Raw genomic sequence first — 17,524 nt, 5'->3', positions numbered from 1 at the left:
TTCAGACCTTTCGGTGATGTGCATTCATTGAAAAGAGACGTCCCCGTCGACTACAAAGACATCTATGGTGACTTCGTTAATTTTAAGGTGATGTGTCGGCTCAATTCTTTAAAGATGTTTATTGTAATGGTGCACGTGTGACTGCGTTTATAGAGATGAATGTATGCTCGTGTATATAAGTGACTTCGGCTATCTATACCTACTAATAAAGCACCTATTGCTTTTGCCCCTGAAGTTCGCATAAATTACTCACCATGCCATCCGTGAGTCAAAAAAATGATCCAATTTTTTCTTTAAGTAACCGCCCGACGTGTATTGGTTATATAGACCTATGCCATAATATGTCAACACTCAAGCCCTAGCGGGATGGAGAGGGCCTTGGTCTTCTAACCTCAAGACCCAGGTTTGATCCCATCTGCTTCCTTTTTTCTTTATTTTTTACTTTTCTAAGCTTTTCTAACCTTGAGATCCAGGTTCGAAGAGAGATTGATTTTGTATATACAAATTGAAGTTCCAGCACCTGTCAAATGGACGGTTGTTTCATCAGCCACACTGATCGTAGTCTTCTCCATCTAATGATCGCACCAACCTATCAACTATCATGGTTATATTTTCAAGAGGGAGTAGTGAATTCTGCTAAAAAAAAGCATGTAGTAAATGCAAATTTGAAAATTTATTCTTTTATCAACGCACATGGATTATCATGCCTTCATTCATATGCACCAAAAATCTAAACTTTTAGGTTCTTTTTAGTTCGTACTTTATATTATTTTAGTGTACGCCTTAAATTTCAAGGAAAGATCATTTACATTGTTTATTTTAAAACATGGTACATCATACTTATTTTTCGTTGCAACGTAAGGGCATTTGTGCTAGTACTATATAACACAGAAAAAGTATGGCGCCGAACGAAACGACTTCGTTCGCGGCGTGGCGTGTTGTGGTATTCAACCAAACACGCCTAATCTTACGCCGCGTAGAAAAGCACACTGCTCATCGACTGACGGCTGTTATCTGTGCACTGAGAGAGACGGAGCATCTGCGTGCATGAAGCATCTCTCCGTAAAGCCGACCAGCACGGCACGAGCTTTGCCTCCCAAATAAGGGACGACACGAGCACGACGCATGGGAGTAGGACACGGCCTAGTGCATGGCAGGTTGGCGAGCCCATGGTAGCGATGTTACCCATTGAGGCGTGTCCTTATGTGCATCACTCTACTTCCTCCTTTCTGATTTACATGACTCACAACAACTTTAATGAACCGACTCAACCGGACGGACGATTTTGTTTGCTTTTTATTTATTTGGATCGGTTCGACGGACATCAACGTTTGCTTCGACGTTTGGGTCGGCGTATGTGCCCAACGTTGGCCCGACTCATTTTACCGGCACGTGATTTTTTTTAAAACATTTCCGAAAATAATAAACAAACTTTAATTAAAAATTAAAAGCCGACCACGAAAGCCGAGGAAAATCCACGCGTCCCCATTACATTAATTAAATATAAAAAACCTTAACTACGAGGCAGCCCTAGACGTCGTCGTCGTTGATGACGCCGGAGCCGGTGAGGTCAACTAGCGTCGACGCAGGACCGGTCCAGGGGAACGCCATGTTCCAGAGCGCAGCTGCGTGCGCCTCTGTCGTCTGTTCCGCCGGTGCGGGCTGTGCTGGTGCCGGTGGCAGCGCAGCACGGTCACGCTCCTCCTCCTCCATCTCCCGTCGTCGTTCCTCCTCCAACTCCTTCTCCAGCGCCATCTGTCGACGGCCGTCGGCGCGCTCCTCCGCCAGGTGCCGCGACCTCCACTGCTGGAGGTAGGCTTCCTCCTGCTGCGGTGTCGCGCCCAACCAGATGGGCCGCGCGCTGACCCACTCGCGGAGGTAGCCGGTCCACTGGTACGTAGACCTCCCGCTGCGGTTCCATGGGCTCGGTCTTCAGCAGAGGTGGCACGACGTAGTCGCCACTGGAGGACAGCGCGATGGCCTCCGCGAGTTGTGCCTCGTACGCCGCATCCTACTCCTCGGCCTTGCGCCGCTCTTTCTCGTCGCTGTCGCAGAGTGCGGCTGTCAGCGCCGCCTGGTAGGCAGCCTCCACCTCCTGGTCCTCCTAACTAATGACGGGCGAGGGCGGCGAAGGGCCTCCTGGCTGCACGTCGCGCACGCCGCGCCGGCGCTGCTCCTCGTGCTCGACTGTGAACCAGACCTCCCAGTGGGGAGAGTCAGCCACATACACAGGGTTAAGCCGCTGCTCCGCCGACAGCTGATGTCTGCGGCGATTTACCTCCTCCGCGTGCATCCGCACCGACCGCCACACGACCGGCACCGGGATCCTCTCCGTATCCAGATGCCAGTGGTGCGGGAGGATGACATCGGGGTACGGCAACGGGACACGGTGCTCCCAGTGCCACTGCGCTTGGTGCACTGGGACGCCGACACGCTCACGAGGCCGACGGGAAGATCGCGCAGGGGTAGACGGGAGCCTTGCCCTTGTTTTGGAAGGAGCCGGCCATGGCTGCTGGCTAAGGTTTGGTCGTCGACGAGGTGGAGAGATGGGGACCAGGGGCTCTGGAAGCAGATGAGGCCGAACCCCACCGCACGTTCGGATTAAAAAAGACCGACCGCGGCCGCTGACGCGTGGGCCCATGGAGGGTGACCGTCATAAATTAAGTTGACTGCCGGTGGTTGGGGCGGACACCGAGAGGGTGCGCGCGCGACCGCTTCGCGTCCGCGCCGACGTATTTCAGTCTCAATTTTGGGCGGGAAATGGGTCCGCACGGACGCGAAGCGGACGCGTTTTGGCAATAGGTTGACACGTTGGGCCATCACTTTCGTCCGTGTGGGCCCAAACAGACGGCGTCGGACCAAAAGGGTCGTTCCATTGAAGTTGCTCTCATCTTCAAAAAATTAAATTTTTATTATATTAAATTTATTTTGAGTCTAAACGAGTTAAAAGTGATATAAGTCTCACGCCGTATTTAATTTATAGTGATAAAAAAAGGAAATTAGTGGTTTGTAAACCGAAAAAGAGGGAGTATATATCAATATATGGTGCCCTTGGGTCCGCGGTAAGATATGCAAAGTTGTTTGTCCAGGCAAAAGAAAGATACACAAAAGTTGTGAGAGCATCAAATCTTAAGTCTAGTCACGTTGCATGTCATAATTATATTGACATAAAGTCAAAAAATTAAATGACCAGGATTTGAAAGCTCCGAAAGCATGGTTAATAGTATAGCCAACTGCTATAAGTCATTTTATAACCATCTTATAGCCGAAAATGCGTTTTGGTGGCCGAGCTACCTGCAGGCCGGTATCAGACACGTCTATGCACGTTGTGACAGGCTAAGTGCGAACAAAATTCAACGGGAGCCCAAAGTTTAGCAGGGGGCCAACGCCGCCGATGTTTGTCGTTGATCCTTTAGAACGCCTCCCCAGGAAGTATCGCAGTGGAATGACTTTCACCTTAGGGTGCACCATTGGCCTAATTATGTGTGCACAAGTCACTCCATACAATTTCGAAGTAATGGCAACTGCATTCATCTACCACATCTTCCATCACAAGAGGCACCTAATAGAGTTTGGGGTTATCATAGTAACTTGATTGTATCTCAAACACAATTCTCTCTCCAGAGTGGTTCAGACTTGATGATGATGAAACTGGCCGAAACAGTCGCCTGCTTAAAAGACGTTGCGCGTGTAGAGACCCCCGCCCTAGCACTCAATGTTATAGTTACACTTCCAAAAATGAAATGTAGTACAGTGCAAATATACTAGTGCATGAGAGGTTTGCCTCAAACAAATTCATGTGCGCTCGCTTTCCTACTAGTACTCTCACCATGTCAAGCCATCCCTCCTGAGCACCGGGCTCCCCTCTGGACCTCACCATGTCAAGCCATCGATCCCTCCTGATGTTGCGGCGGCGCCTGATGCATCGCTGGAGACCCCATGACCATGCCACCAGTGAAGTATGGTGCCTGGGTTTGGTAGGCCGGCGGTTGCCTGCTTATTTTTACGATGTGCTCGCCCAAGCTTTTGAGGGTTAACTCCAACTTCTAACCCATGGTTGTGAGCTCATTTATGTTTCCAGGGAGATATCCACTTACCATGGCGTTGTGCAGGAGAATCCTGGCCTCACGGTTCTCGCGCTCGCGCCTAGTCTTCTGGACCGTATCTCGGAGCTGTACGAGGCGCTGGCTAAGGATGGTCTCCTGGTCCACCGTCTTCTTAAGCTGCGACACATCCGGCATGCTTTTGAACCGGTTAAGGATATCCACCGCCTCGACATGGGATGGGAACACCTCTGGCACCATTGCATCCTCGCCATACACTAGCACGCAGGCCTTAGCGTTGCACAAGGTGGCCACCTCACTGGCCTTCTTTATCAGATTGTTGCTGCGCTTTCTCAAGTAATTGCGTCGCGCTAAGTCATTGCGGATTTACCGTAGGGCCACCTTTTTGCGAGCCATTGTCAACTATGGGGAAAATCTGCAAAGGAAGGAAATTTGGAATTTTGGGTAAGTTGATAGCAAGGGAGGTAGGTGGATTTATAGTGGAAGGCATGCCAGGATGAGGAGGCTAGAACCATGTTGATGGAGGATCTGAAAGATCTAGAGGCCGACCTTAAATTTTCACAGCTGTAAATTTGATGTATATTTAGAACTTTTGGGTTTACTTCCTAAGAATGCAATATTTCACCAATCAATACAAAATTTCTCGTCGATCAAGGGAGAAAAGATATGGAAGGATTCCCTCAAGAGGCACATGCATCGTTGTTACTAGGATATGCCTATTTTAGCAATATATTGCCAAATTAGATTTTCACTTTAATTTTATCCAAAGTTGGATTCGAAATGTAGATCATCACATCAACCATTGACTCATTTGTACCCAACTAAATAAAATATTTTTTGTGTAGATTCCAGCAATTCGTCAACTTGCATATTGATGGATTGTAATCATGGTTGCACACATACAAGATAAGATTGGGTGCACATGGGATGAAAAATTTACCCAGGTTTAGGCCCTCATGGTGTGGTAATACCCTACACCCCGCATGTCTTATCTGTATTGTAGCAGTGTATGATATGAGAGATGTTGATATGGAGATTGGATGCATAGGCCCCTAGCTCCCCTTATATACAATGGACGAGGGGTAGGGTTACATGGGCCCAAGTCGATTTACATGGCTTGCAACCCAAGTTATTTATTCTACTAAAGAACATGACTTTGATGCCAAGTTGTTGGAGTCCTTCCTTCTAGAGGACCATGGATTGATGGCCAGGGCCATGACATGCCCTTATGGGACCGGGGACGACTTTCAGTGTCGTGAGACACTCTTGGGCCATAAGACCGTTAGTCGTACCTGAGCCTTCGGCTGAATTAGGGGGTCAGGTGGAGGGTCATCATTGACTTATGAAAGGCAGAGCAAACCACACGCTGACTCATCCACGAGAAAAGAAATGACGTTATCTACCAAGCTTGAATGCCCGAAAGGGCATACGATCTCCTAGTACTGAACTGTTGTTCGAGATCGCCAGCTTCCGGAGACCTAACTTTGGCGACGCGTGCGAAGCATCATGATTCTTCATCTTTTGTAGACAGTGGGGCTTAGTAGTGCATCCGATGGGTGCATCCTCCAAGCCTCAAGGCAAATTTTCAAGGCCAATGGTCTCACTACTAGAAAAATGCTTATATGCGGGGTCAGAGGCGGGCATAGACTAGGACCCTCCACAACTATTTTAGAAACTTTCTAGTGGCAGGTGGGAAAAAAGCATCGACGCTGCTAAAAGCTCAACAGTGGCAGGCAGTAATCGTCACCAGACACTCCTAAGTTTTCAGAGAATTAGCTGTGATATAGAAATAGTAGTGGCGGGTGCGTCAAGATGCCCACCACTGGTTCTCTTATCAGTGGCTGGCAAATATAAATGCCGCCACAACAATATTTCGTTAAACCACACACACCTTTCTAAAAAAACAAAGTAAGCAGTCACGGCCATAATTTGCGCTCGCATAGGTCTTGTAAGTAAATAAAGTTCTTGAACATATGATGTTTATTAACGCATAGTAATCTGAAGCTTGAGCATGGCGATTTCAATCGTGTATATTCAACATAGACAAAGTTTAAAGGGGAAATGTTGTAACAAAATGTAGTTTTATGTGAAAGGCGAGTGTTTCCTTTAGGACAAGTGTGTTCAGTTTGTACATGAATTGTATCATGTTTTTACCGTAATAATCTTAAAATTTGACCACACCTTACTTTAGGGTCATATGATGAACCCATGGCAAGTTTCATCCCTATCTGAGCTCATTTGCATGTTACATTGAACAAAGGGTGGTTTTCCCATTTTAGTGGACAGAAAATCAATTATTGCTTCAAAAATTGCAAACTATCTATAAAAAGTGGTCCAATTTAAGCATGGCATTGTTAGTGGTGTGTATTAAACATAAAAAAGTTTGAATCAGAAATGATGTAATAGACATGAGTTATGTGCGTATTAAACATAGAAAAAGTTCGAATGGTGGAGAGTGTTCAGTTTGTACACAACGTGCATCCATTTTTTTACGTAACGCTCTCGAATTTGTATCGCATCTACATAGGGATCCTATGATGACATCATGATAAGTTTCATCCATTTTCTACCTCATTTGCAGGTTACTTGAACCGAAGAGTGTTTTTCCATTATTTTAATGAGTAGAAAATCAACTAATTTTTCAAAAAAAAAATCAAAACTGGCCAAATTTTATCAAGGCACTTTAATTGGTGCGTATTGAACACTTCAAAAAATTACGAAGAGTGTTCGGTTCGTATACAAAGTACATCCAGTTTTCACGTAATGCTCTCAAATTTGTACCACGCCCTATAGGTGTCCTATGATGGCACCATACCAAGTTTCATTCATTTTCTAACTCATTTGCACGTTATGTTACCTAAGAGCGTTTTGCCCATTTCAATGGTGAGATATTCAATTGATACTTCAAAAAGAGCAAGCCAGCATAAAAATTGGCCAAATTTGAGCATAGAACTTTGATTGGTGTGCATTTAATATTGAAAAAGTTTGAAGGGGAAATTATGTAAAAAAATAGTTTTGTGCGGTAGGCGGTGGTTTTCATTTGAAACCCTGATACTTCGTCGGAGAGTGTCCAGTTTGTATATGAAGTGCATCTGTTCTTTCATGTAACACTCTCAAATTTATATCACACCCTATAGGGGTCCTATATGACAAAATTATGGAAACTTTCAACCTTTTCCATCCTCATCTGCATGTTATTTGAATAGACGAGTGTTTTGCCCTTTTTTAGTGGCCAAAAAATCAATTATTTAATTTAAAATGGCAAAACAACTCAGAAATGGCAATAGTTTGACATGACTATACTTAAAAACTAAATTCAAATCTCACACAAAAAGAGGAACCAAAAAATACTCATGAGACAACAAAAACTAGGATGACACAAAAAAATGAAAAGAAAAATAGTGGACGGTGTCCGAAATTGGCCGCCACTGCAAGCCTGTTTTCTATGGCGGGCACTTATCCGCACCTGCCAATTTTGACACCCTCGCGGACATCCTCCTCTCGTCCGCCCCTCCTCTCGCGTCATCACTTCGTCACGCTGTCGCACCCACCTATGCCTCTCGGTACGTTGTAAGTTACCCATCCCTCTCCCTCGCCCATCATTTATCTTGCTGGCCCGGCTAGATCCACCCACGTCTTGGCCATGGTGGTACAGCTTGGGGCAAAGGTGATGGAGGTGGTACAGTGGCAGTGCTGTAGCAAGTAGTTTTGACTACACCCTTCCGGGCAGTGCAGCTGGTGATACGTCTCAAACATATCTCTCGGCAACACCCCTCATCTACTTTGGCCTCTTGTGGTGATGATCCGTCGGTATACTATCTTCTTTAATTTTGTTGTATGGTTTTCGGCCTGGTTTTCCTCGTAAACGAGGTCAACTTGTTAAAAGTTTTTGATCTAGTTTTTCTTTTAAACCGAACCAGCTAAAGCCTAAGAGCAAGTCTAGTAGAACCCTTAAACCCTTAAAACAAAAACCAGTTTTAAGGGTTGAGAATTGCACATTTTTAACAGTTTTAAGGGTTGAAAAACAGGGGCAAAGACTAGAACCCTCAAACCCAACCCTTATAACGGAATCCCAAACCTTAAAACTGTCATTTCATATATCACACATTTCATCATATGACATATCACAAATTCCATCACATTTGACATAAAACAATAATCATTCTAGTTATTATTACACCATCGAATAAAACAATAATCATTCAAATTATTACAACAATGTTTAAGCAAATTACAATAACAAAACTCTTGTGCATCTGCACAATAATCATTCAAATATCCAACAATCCCTTGTGCATCTGCACAATATCCTGAATCACTCAAGTATTATATACTCCTCTGATCTGCACATAGAAGAGATTCCATAACAAAACTCTTTATTCCATGGGGATGGCCTCGATACATAGAAGAGATCCTAGATTTTGTATGTAAGTTTGCCAAAGTAGAGATTTAAGAAAGAATACAGCTAGTGGTTAATTTACCAAGACAGCAATAGACACTCTACGAGAGATAGTACCCCAAACAAGGGGTGAAGAATCTGCCCGGTTTCATTGTCCCAATCTACGCAGAGATAGTACCCCAAACATCCGGCGGCTACTAGCCTACCAACTAGAAAAGCTTTCATCGGCCTATCTGAATCCTCCGACAAAATTCACCAGAGAAAACCCAAGATCCGTGCAGAACCGAAATCTCGATTCCACCAAGCAGAGGCTGTTTGCGGGGAGGAACGAGAGCCGCACCTTTCTGCTCAGCCTCGGAGCCGGCCATCGGAGCAGCTGGGAAGGCCGAGGAGGGGGGATTCAGGAGGTCCTGCTCGGCGACGCCACGAACTGTCTGACGAACCACCCGTCTCGTCTCTTCTCCGTTGGGGTCGGCTGCGGAGGGGCGGCGGGGGCGGCGCGGCGCTGCGGACGTCGGCCACGGTGGCCGAGGCGTGCGGGGCGGGGGCGGGGGCGGGCGGGGCTGGCGCGGCCTGGGCGGGCGGGGCCGGCGCGGGGGCGGGCGGGGCTGGCGCGGAGGCGGCGGCCGGTGGATCCATGGCGCGGCGGCTGGGACGGGCGGTTTCCCTCCCGCGCTGGAGATGAAAAGGAATGCGGGTTGGGATTGGGTTTGCCCTCCCAACCCTCACTTCTACAGGCTGAGATTCGGTTTGCAGGTTCGACCTCTAATTTTTTTTACGGATTTAAGGGTTTAAGGGTTCTAGTCTACGTCGTTTTGTCGACGAAAACTATAAAAAAGCGGTTATTTTCCAGAATTTAAGGGTTCGAGGGTTCTACTAGACTTGCTCCCTTAAACCCTTAAACCCGTAAAAAAAATTTAAAGGTCAAACCTGCAAACCGAATCTCAGCCTGTAGAAGTGAGGGTTGGGAGGGCAAACCCAATCCCAACCCGCACTCCTTTTCATCTCCACCGCGGGAGGGAAAACCGCCCGTCCCAGCTCCTCCCGCCGCCATGGATCCACCGGCCGCCGCCTCGCCCCCGCCCGCCGCCGCGCCAGCCGCCCCGCCCGCCCAGGCCGCCGCCGCGCACGCCCCGCCCGCCCCCGCCCCCGCCCCGCACGCCCCGGCCACCGTGGCCGACGTGGTGGCGGCGACCCACGTCGGGGCCAAGCAGCGGCGGGCGGGCCTCGCACTGCCTCCTCCCGCCCCGGCCGCTGCCGCACCGCCCCGGCCATCGCGGCTGCCCCGGCCACCGTCCAGCTCGCCCCCGCGAAGAAGAGCCGGCCAAAGGTCTCCTCGCGTGGGCCGCGAGGGGCTTCCTCGAAGGCCGCCGGCGCATCCCCGAAGCAGAAGAAGGTCACGGCGCGGAAGAAGCCCGCGCCCCCGGTCGTCGCCGTCGCCGAACCTCCTCCCGCCGTGCACGAGGTGTTCGAGGAAATGGCAAACCCAACCTCGTTCATGGACCTCCTTCAAGACGCGGAGGTGGACCTCGGGGCTCCGCCTCTAGAACCCTTTGGTGAGGAGGTTGGAGAAGATGAGGAGGATGAAGGGGATGACGAGGAGGAGGTGGCCGAGATAGGGGAGGAGGCATTCACCGCCGCTTCCCGCCCACACGCGCGGTCGACAAACTACACCGAAGCGGAAGATATCCTCTTGGTTCGTGCTTGGGCATCTGTGGGGATGGATGCAACCACCGGCACCGATCAAACCGGTAAAAGGTATTGGCACAGGATCGAGGACAACTATTGTAGGATCAAGCCGAAGAATTGTGGGTTCCTCTCTCGCAGTTACCGGTCGCTTCAAGGCCGGTGGGATTTGACGAAGCCCGCTTGTGCTCGTTGGAGTGCGGCCATGGACCAAGTGAGGGATGCACCACTTAGTGGAACCGTGGAGAGTGACTATGTGAGTACATATATCTTCACTATTTTTATTATGTGTGTGTACTATGTGGGTTCTTATGTGATTATGTGTGCTTGATAGGAGACAATTGCCGGCATGAGGTACAAGGAGATGGCCGCTTCCAAGGGCAAGCCATTCCCATTTAAGCATGCTTGGGCAATTCTTCAAACCTTTGACAAGTGGAAGTTGAGGGATCAAGAGACCGCACCCAAGAAGTCAGTAATGCTTAGGATGGATGATAGTGAAGATGAGGAGAAGGAGAGGAACTTGGGCAAGCCCGAGAGAACCAAGAAGGGCAAGCAAAGGATGAAGATGGAAGGAGAGGCATCAAGCCTAAGGGAGAAGATGGAGCAAATGATGAAGTCAAGAGAGGAATTGACTAGGAAGACATTGGAGACCAAGATTCTTATCACCGAGAAGAAGAAAGAGGTCAAGCTTGCACAAGTTGAAGCAAAACGTGAAGAAGCAAAGCGCAAGGCCGACTTGGAGGAGAGGATGATCAAGGTGAAAGAGGCAAAGGTATGAAAAGAACTCATGGTGGAAGAGAAGGAGCACATGATGATGTCCAAGAAAGACATGGATGAAGAACAATTGCAATAGTGGAAGGACTACAAGGAGGACATCGCAGAGAGGAAGAGGATATTCCGTGGTGCGTCATCTACTTTTCGAGGTGACACTCCGATGAGTGGTGGTGGCGATGGCGGTGTGGATGACTTCAATGGAGATGCTTGATGGACGTGCAAGTGGTCTAGGAAATGGCGCCAAGTGCAACTTTTTGGTGATGGTGCCGATGAAAGAGAGAAGATGATGATTGTGTGATGTAAAAACTATTAAACCATGCATCAATGATCTTTATTTCCGTATTTGTTTGAAGGTTTATTATGTTTGTCTTGTGAAAACTATGCAATGCCAAATGACAATTTTAAGGTTTGGGATTGGGGCAAAGACTAGAACCCTCAAACCCAAACCTTATAACGGAATATTCCCTTAAAACTGTTTTTCAACCCTTAAAAGTGTCAAAAATGTGCAATTCTCAACCCTTAAAACTGGTTTTTGTTTAAAGGGTTTGAGGGTTCTACTAGACTTGCTCTAAGGGGTGGCTCTCGGCTTTGCCCACTTTTTAAGCAATATATTCAGGTGGCAGAACTCTCCCCCAATGATAATCAAAAGAAAAAAATGATTCAGACAAACCTCATACAAGTAATTTTCTAGGAGTACAATATTAGTCCTTCGGAATTTGTTTCTATGTAGACCCTGCATGATTTTGCAGGGCTAGAAACAATAGGAATCTTGAAATCTAGAAAAGAAAACTCTGTTCGAGGAAATTTAGAGATAGTGTTAATTACCTGTAGCTTCATGGAATGGAGCAGGTGCTGGAATCTCCGTCTAAGGGAGATTCCAGTTACACATAAGTGTACAATACCTATTTCTTCAGGGTCTGCCAACACCAAATACCATAGCCCCATCATGCCAGCATTGTGATGCTTTGCAAGCTCATTCCTCGTAACAATCTATATGTGCAGACTATACTTTTTTGCAGACCGAACTAAAGCTTGGTCAGGGAGACAAAAAAGTGATGAATCAATCAACAATTGGCCGCATCAATCTGTTCTAACCCACACACACTTCAGACTTTCAGAGCACATCTCAAATGCCAAGAATAATTAAGGTTAAGATGAAGATGATGCAGATGCAGTCCCCATCCATTCACTCTAGAAAGAGCTCAGATCAGGCCTGGAAATGGCTATATTCAGTTCATCTTCGTGGCAGTCCAAAATAATCCATCAGAGGTGCAGAAACCTGGCCCCTGCAAGCTAGCTGCTACAGAAAAATATAGCTAATAATATTTCCTTCTGATTGATAAGAAACCATCTGGTTGCCTGCACATTGTTCAGGCCAAGCTAAAATCATTTTTTCTTTCTGAAACCACATCATGAACAGGGCACAAGAAGAATATAGCTAATGGGTCTGCACACTGTTCTTTCTTACAAGTCAAAAACCAGTGAGAAAAGAGAGCACACGCAGAAACCACAGAGCTAAGAACGACGACTGTAGGAGGCCGCAAGGATCATGAACAGGGCAGAGGCAGATGCCAACAGGGTTGAGAATTAAGATGCACTAAAACAACAAATGTATACTCCACAAATAATCACACGGCAAGACAGACAAAAAAAGAAGTGTTAACCCTGTAAACCAGCTGTTTCACTCACTCCCATTGAACCCCTGACTTGTTGAAAAAACAATATGCAGACTACAGAGGACTAGAGAGAGTTCTCCCACCCCGACACACTACACACGTACAACATTAGTGTAAAAGTACACCGCAATAATCAGCCTGAAAAAAATGTACAGCTTTTCATAGCAAGCATACAAGTAACGAACAATTCCATAAACTGAATCATTGACCTGTTGTAGCTTGCAATGCAAAAAAAAATATGAAATTAGTTACCAACCAAACTGTTCACTTACCACAGAAATTTGAATGTTAACGCAAACAAACATTGACGGGCACCCGCAAATGTAGGTATTCTTAATCCCTACCAAGGAACGGAAATTATAATTGCGAGTTACAGTTCGAGATGGTTTAACTGGTGACCATGGAGGAAAATCATCGACGCTGCAAATTTAGCAATGTACGACCACCGAATGATATTTGCCGCTACATCCTGAACTCATAAAAGAAGTATACCTACCCATAGACATGCTGTCACTACCAATTATGCTCACATGGAAGGGCTAGCAGGTTTGCACCTCGTACATAACTTGGAGGCAAATCTGCTCCAGTCCGTTATTGCTACCATCGTAACGTGTCCTATGACCAATGTTACGCAATCTCTGGGAATTAATACCCATCGCTGAGCATTACTGTAATGTTTTGTTCTCACTGAACATATCCTATTGCTAGTTTTTTCAACCATCAGCTGTTGGCATTTGCAGTTTGTATGCAAAAGTGTTTTTCTTTTTCTTGAATCAAAAATGCCTTTTATGAGTTTTAGCAGGGCAATATTTTGACCCATTGATCACAAAAGAATGATATATATATCATAGTATATAAAAATAGAGTGCATTGTACGTTAGCCCTCTTGAAATCATTAAACACGATCACAACACGGAATTGATCACTTAACGCAGAAATTTGCTACTTATGTTAGGATGGAGAATGGGTCAAAGAAGATGGCAGTGTCGTGCAAAGACTTGCAGGTCTGCTCAAAGCCACGAAGTGGGCTTTCAAGCACTGCAAAAGCATATACAAGTAGTTTTGTGATGAGATTGAACAGCTGAAAAATATAAATACATATTTGTGACGAGATACTCACATATGCAATCACCGAATAGCAGAAATGATAAGACTAATTCATGTCACCTTCATTGGTTTAGTTTTGACGATCAATGACAGATGTAAATGATGGAACTAATTCAAATAGATCACCTTTTCAAGATTGAAAGTTTTCTCAGCACAAGTAAAATTCAGTTACAGGATTTAGGAACAAAGATAATTGATCTTAAAAGGATAAGGGGAAAGAAATCAAAAGGCATAAAAGGTATACCCAACAGAAACATATTTTCTAAGCACAATTTACAAATAAAATACTGAACTGCAATAACTTAGTACTAACTTACATACGGGCAAAACAGAAGACAATGAAGTGAAAATGGAAACCGGAAATCTGGAATGAACGGGAATCATACTGATATTCTAACTGCAAAACGGTGCAGGACAATTCTATTGCTTTATTTCATTGTCCTATACGGAAGTTGGAAACACCAACAAATCCATCAACCCTCATTTTTCAGAGATCATAGGCCATGCTTTCTTGTCTACTAAATGACAACACCTCAAGGTTCAGGAATTAAATTATCAGTTTAATTAGTCATTAACAATGACCAAACTAGTATGTGCCAGTGGCAGAGATACTAGAGCGGAAAACCAACATCCATTTAGGCAGCAAAATAATAATAATGTGAATTACCAGCTTACTAGACATAATGAAACTCTGTCATGTCATACAATAGTTACCAATTTTCATTGCCTGTTCTTGGCTCGTGTGAATTTGAAATTAGCTGGCAGTTCCCCACTGCATGCAGCAGCATAGTCTTGAGCGAGGTGTGGTGCAGCCTCCTTGTAAGGGCATACGTACCTCCGAACGAATACCTTCTCGACAAAACAGAAAACTGAATAGTAGTCTCGGTCGCGATCTAGTAATCCATTTGCCCTAAGAAACTTTACAACATAGTACCGGGGCCTGAGCCGGCCATCGAGGCTATAGTTGAGCATTGCCGGCCGATGAGCAATGTACTCCGGTTCCAACCCAACCTCGGAGATAAGGAACTCTGATTTGCTCCGCAGTGCGTCCTTGGAACGCCTCAGCATCATTGGAGACCTAGACAAGGCCATGCCCACCTCGGCGTCCGACCACCTGAACGTCTTCTTCAAGTAGTCCACCTTGGCGGCGATCTTGTCCTCGCTTATGAACGAGACGGCATCCAACACGTGCTTGAACATTGCAGAGCCACGGGGCAATCCGAGGCCTTGGGCGCACTCCACCATCGCCCTGGTGCGCTCCAGGCTGGTGCTGAGCATCCTCGGCGCAGAGCGGCACAGCTTGACAATATCACAAGCACCTAGCCCGCACTCGTGTAGGAGTGCAACCTTGGGCTTGACCGTCCTCTCGATGTCGGCGCTGATGAGGTAGAAATTGCGGTTCAGAGCCCGGAGGAGGTTCTCGGAGGAGCCGAAGAGGGGCAGGTAGTAGTGGAGCCTGGAGACGATGGATCTGCAGCGGAAACGTCGGGCGCCAGATGTGAGCGAGATGAGCCGCGCGATCTGAGAACGCGAGAGGCCGAGGCCGGTCAGCTCGTCGACGTTACGGGCCAGTGTTCTCTCCACTCTGGCGCAGAGGAACTTGGGGTCCTTGGCGACGAGGGCGGCGACATCGGCACCGGAGAGGCCGAGACCGGCGAGGAAGGCGAGGACGGCGTCGGGATTGGTGGGGGATTTGAGGTGGGAGAGCTTCGGGGAGGCCTTGATGGCCTGAGGTCGGGTGAGGCCGCAGGTGGAGACGAGGTACTCCTCCACGGCGAAGCTGCTAGGGTTGGCGGAAACGGCGGGCGCGGCGACGGAGACGAGGCGTTGGAGAGGGGGTCCGGGAGAGGCGACTGGAGACGAGAGGAGTTGGGCGAGGAAGCAGCTCCGGAGGCGGAGCATGTCGGCGCCGGCGGCGAGGGAAGGACTGGTGCTAGAGGAAGGAGAGGGGTCAAAGATTTGATTTTTGCGTGGAGTGGTTAGCTTCGACGTGGACGCTGACCAAGTGACCCCACGCGTCAGTGTCTCTCATAGAGGGAAGGGCTGGACTTTTTCTATTTTTCTTCTCCAAGTAACTGTCTCGAAATATTTACCGGACGATTTATAAATAAAAAAAGAATTTACTGGACGATCCGGTGATCAAGAAATTGGTTAAGGGAGGACTAGTTCAACAAGATTTCAAAACAATTGGTTAAGTAACTAGTTCAACAAGAAATTGGTTAAGTAATTGCCTCGTCGTTGGTGGCTACTGACTTGCCGTTGACACACGCCGACGTCGCCGGTAACAAATTTCCAGACAGTTGATGAAAAAATAGGTCGCGGGTAGCAGCTTTTCCGAGTGTCGTCGTTCAGCCTTGGTAGCACCATCGCCACAAGTCATTTCTCTGCTCCACATCAATGGTCGCCCCCTACACAGCAAATTGCGGTGTTGGTCCTAGCAAATCAGGTCACCGGTTGCACCTTCTGTCTTAAATCTGTCAATGTAACGGGTCGTTGTGGAAGCACCCACTAGTCGTCATTGTAGTTGGTCGCCGACCATTCCATTATGAGAGATCGCTTGTTCCAGCATTGTCATATATGTTTCCAGCATTTCCATAGCACGGTTCCAACACGGGCACACAATGGTTCCACTATTGTCATAGCACGGTTCCAGCATTGCCATAGCACGGTTCCATCATGGGCGTGCACCGGATACAGCACGAGCGTGCACTAGTTCTAGCACGGGAAATCTCTAATTCTATCTTCCGGTGATGCCTGACACCATGATGCCTGGTTGCAGCGTCTCGGCCCCGTGTCACCATCCTAGCAAAGGTTACCTCCATCTCCAGCAATGGCTCTCGCCGTTCGGTCGCTTGTTGGTTGTTGTCATGGCGATTGCAACACAGTGGTCGCCTCCATGTAGCTCCGACCATTACCTTTCGCAGCATCCCCACACAACAAAGGGCTCACGGTGACTGGAAGCTTTGTGGCTCTTGAACTTGTGGTTGCAGCTCCCTGCGGGGGCTGTTGCAGCTTTTTAGCTAGGTGGATGCAACATCAGATGAGTTTGCGACAATGACAACAGTGGTATTTGGGGAGGCGTCTGTCGGTGTCAAAACCGACAGATCTCGGGTAGGGGGTCCCGAGCTGTGGACCTTGGACCGATGGATTGCAGCAAATGAAGGAGACGATGTTTACCCAGGTTCGGGGCCTCTTGATGGAGGTAAAATCCTACGTCTTGCTCTTGTTGGTATTGATGATGAAGTATCAAATACATAGTTGATCTACCTCGAGATCGTATGTTGTGGTCTAAACCCTAGGAGTAATGATCATATGAATATCAGATTGTCTATCGACTAGCCTGCCTCGGTTTATATAATGCACCGTAGGCCTAGGATAACAAGAGTCCTAGTCGGCTACGTCGGTCTAGAGGAGTCCTTGTCTTGATCACAAGTCTTGTAGAATCTTCCTTGTATATGTCATCGGCTGCCCGAAGTGACCCAGGAGTCCGGCCCATAGATATAGGTCGGCGGCCCGAGGACCCCGTAGTCCCGTACTCCCTTAGCTCAACGGCGATGGGTGGTCACAAGTGTTGTAGGAGGGAGGTGATTGGGGAGGAGAAGACGACGGGTGGTCGAGGCCTGTAAAGGAGGGAATGACGATGCGAGGAAAGTAGTCGAGTGGGGTCACGCGACGCTTGAGGGGATTGATCGGGGCAGTGAAATAGAAAGGGTCGTGCGAGGGGATTGATTGTGACGTGAAATAGGAAGGGCAAAACAAAAATCAAAGGTCGAGATGGCACAAATAGAAGCATGCATGCACTGAAAATGCCAATGGAG

The 17,524-nt window shown here is 47.4% G+C and overlaps 1 protein-coding gene and 1 pseudogene across 1 annotated transcript; both read right to left on the bottom strand.

Annotated features, from left to right (window-relative positions):
• Positions 1 to 3,724: 3,724 nt before the first annotated feature.
• Positions 3,725 to 4,460, bottom strand: LOC123404872 (annotated as a pseudogene).
• Positions 4,461 to 14,354: 9,894 nt separating this feature from the next.
• LOC123404432 lies at positions 14,355 to 15,707 on the bottom strand. The gene has a single exon (XM_045098361.1). The coding sequence runs from the start codon at positions 15,606 to 15,608 to the stop codon at positions 14,427 to 14,429; it is 1,182 nt and encodes a 393-aa protein (XP_044954296.1). The 5' UTR covers positions 15,609 to 15,707; the 3' UTR covers positions 14,355 to 14,426.
• Between the last annotated feature and the right edge of the window lie 1,817 nt (positions 15,708 to 17,524).

The sequence above is a fragment of the Hordeum vulgare genome, chromosome 6H (genome assembly GCF_904849725.1).
Source record: "Hordeum vulgare subsp. vulgare chromosome 6H, MorexV3_pseudomolecules_assembly, whole genome shotgun sequence".
Taxonomy (NCBI): Eukaryota; Viridiplantae; Streptophyta; class Magnoliopsida; order Poales; family Poaceae; genus Hordeum; species Hordeum vulgare.
The sequence above is the reverse complement of the archived record's forward strand: the minus strand, read 5'-3'. Positions and strand labels throughout refer to the sequence as shown.

Coding starts and splice junctions, on each gene's coding strand:
- LOC123404432 (XM_045098361.1), bottom strand. CDS start 15,608: ATGCTCCGCCTCCGGAGCTGCTTCCTCGCCCAACTCCTCTCGTCTCCA.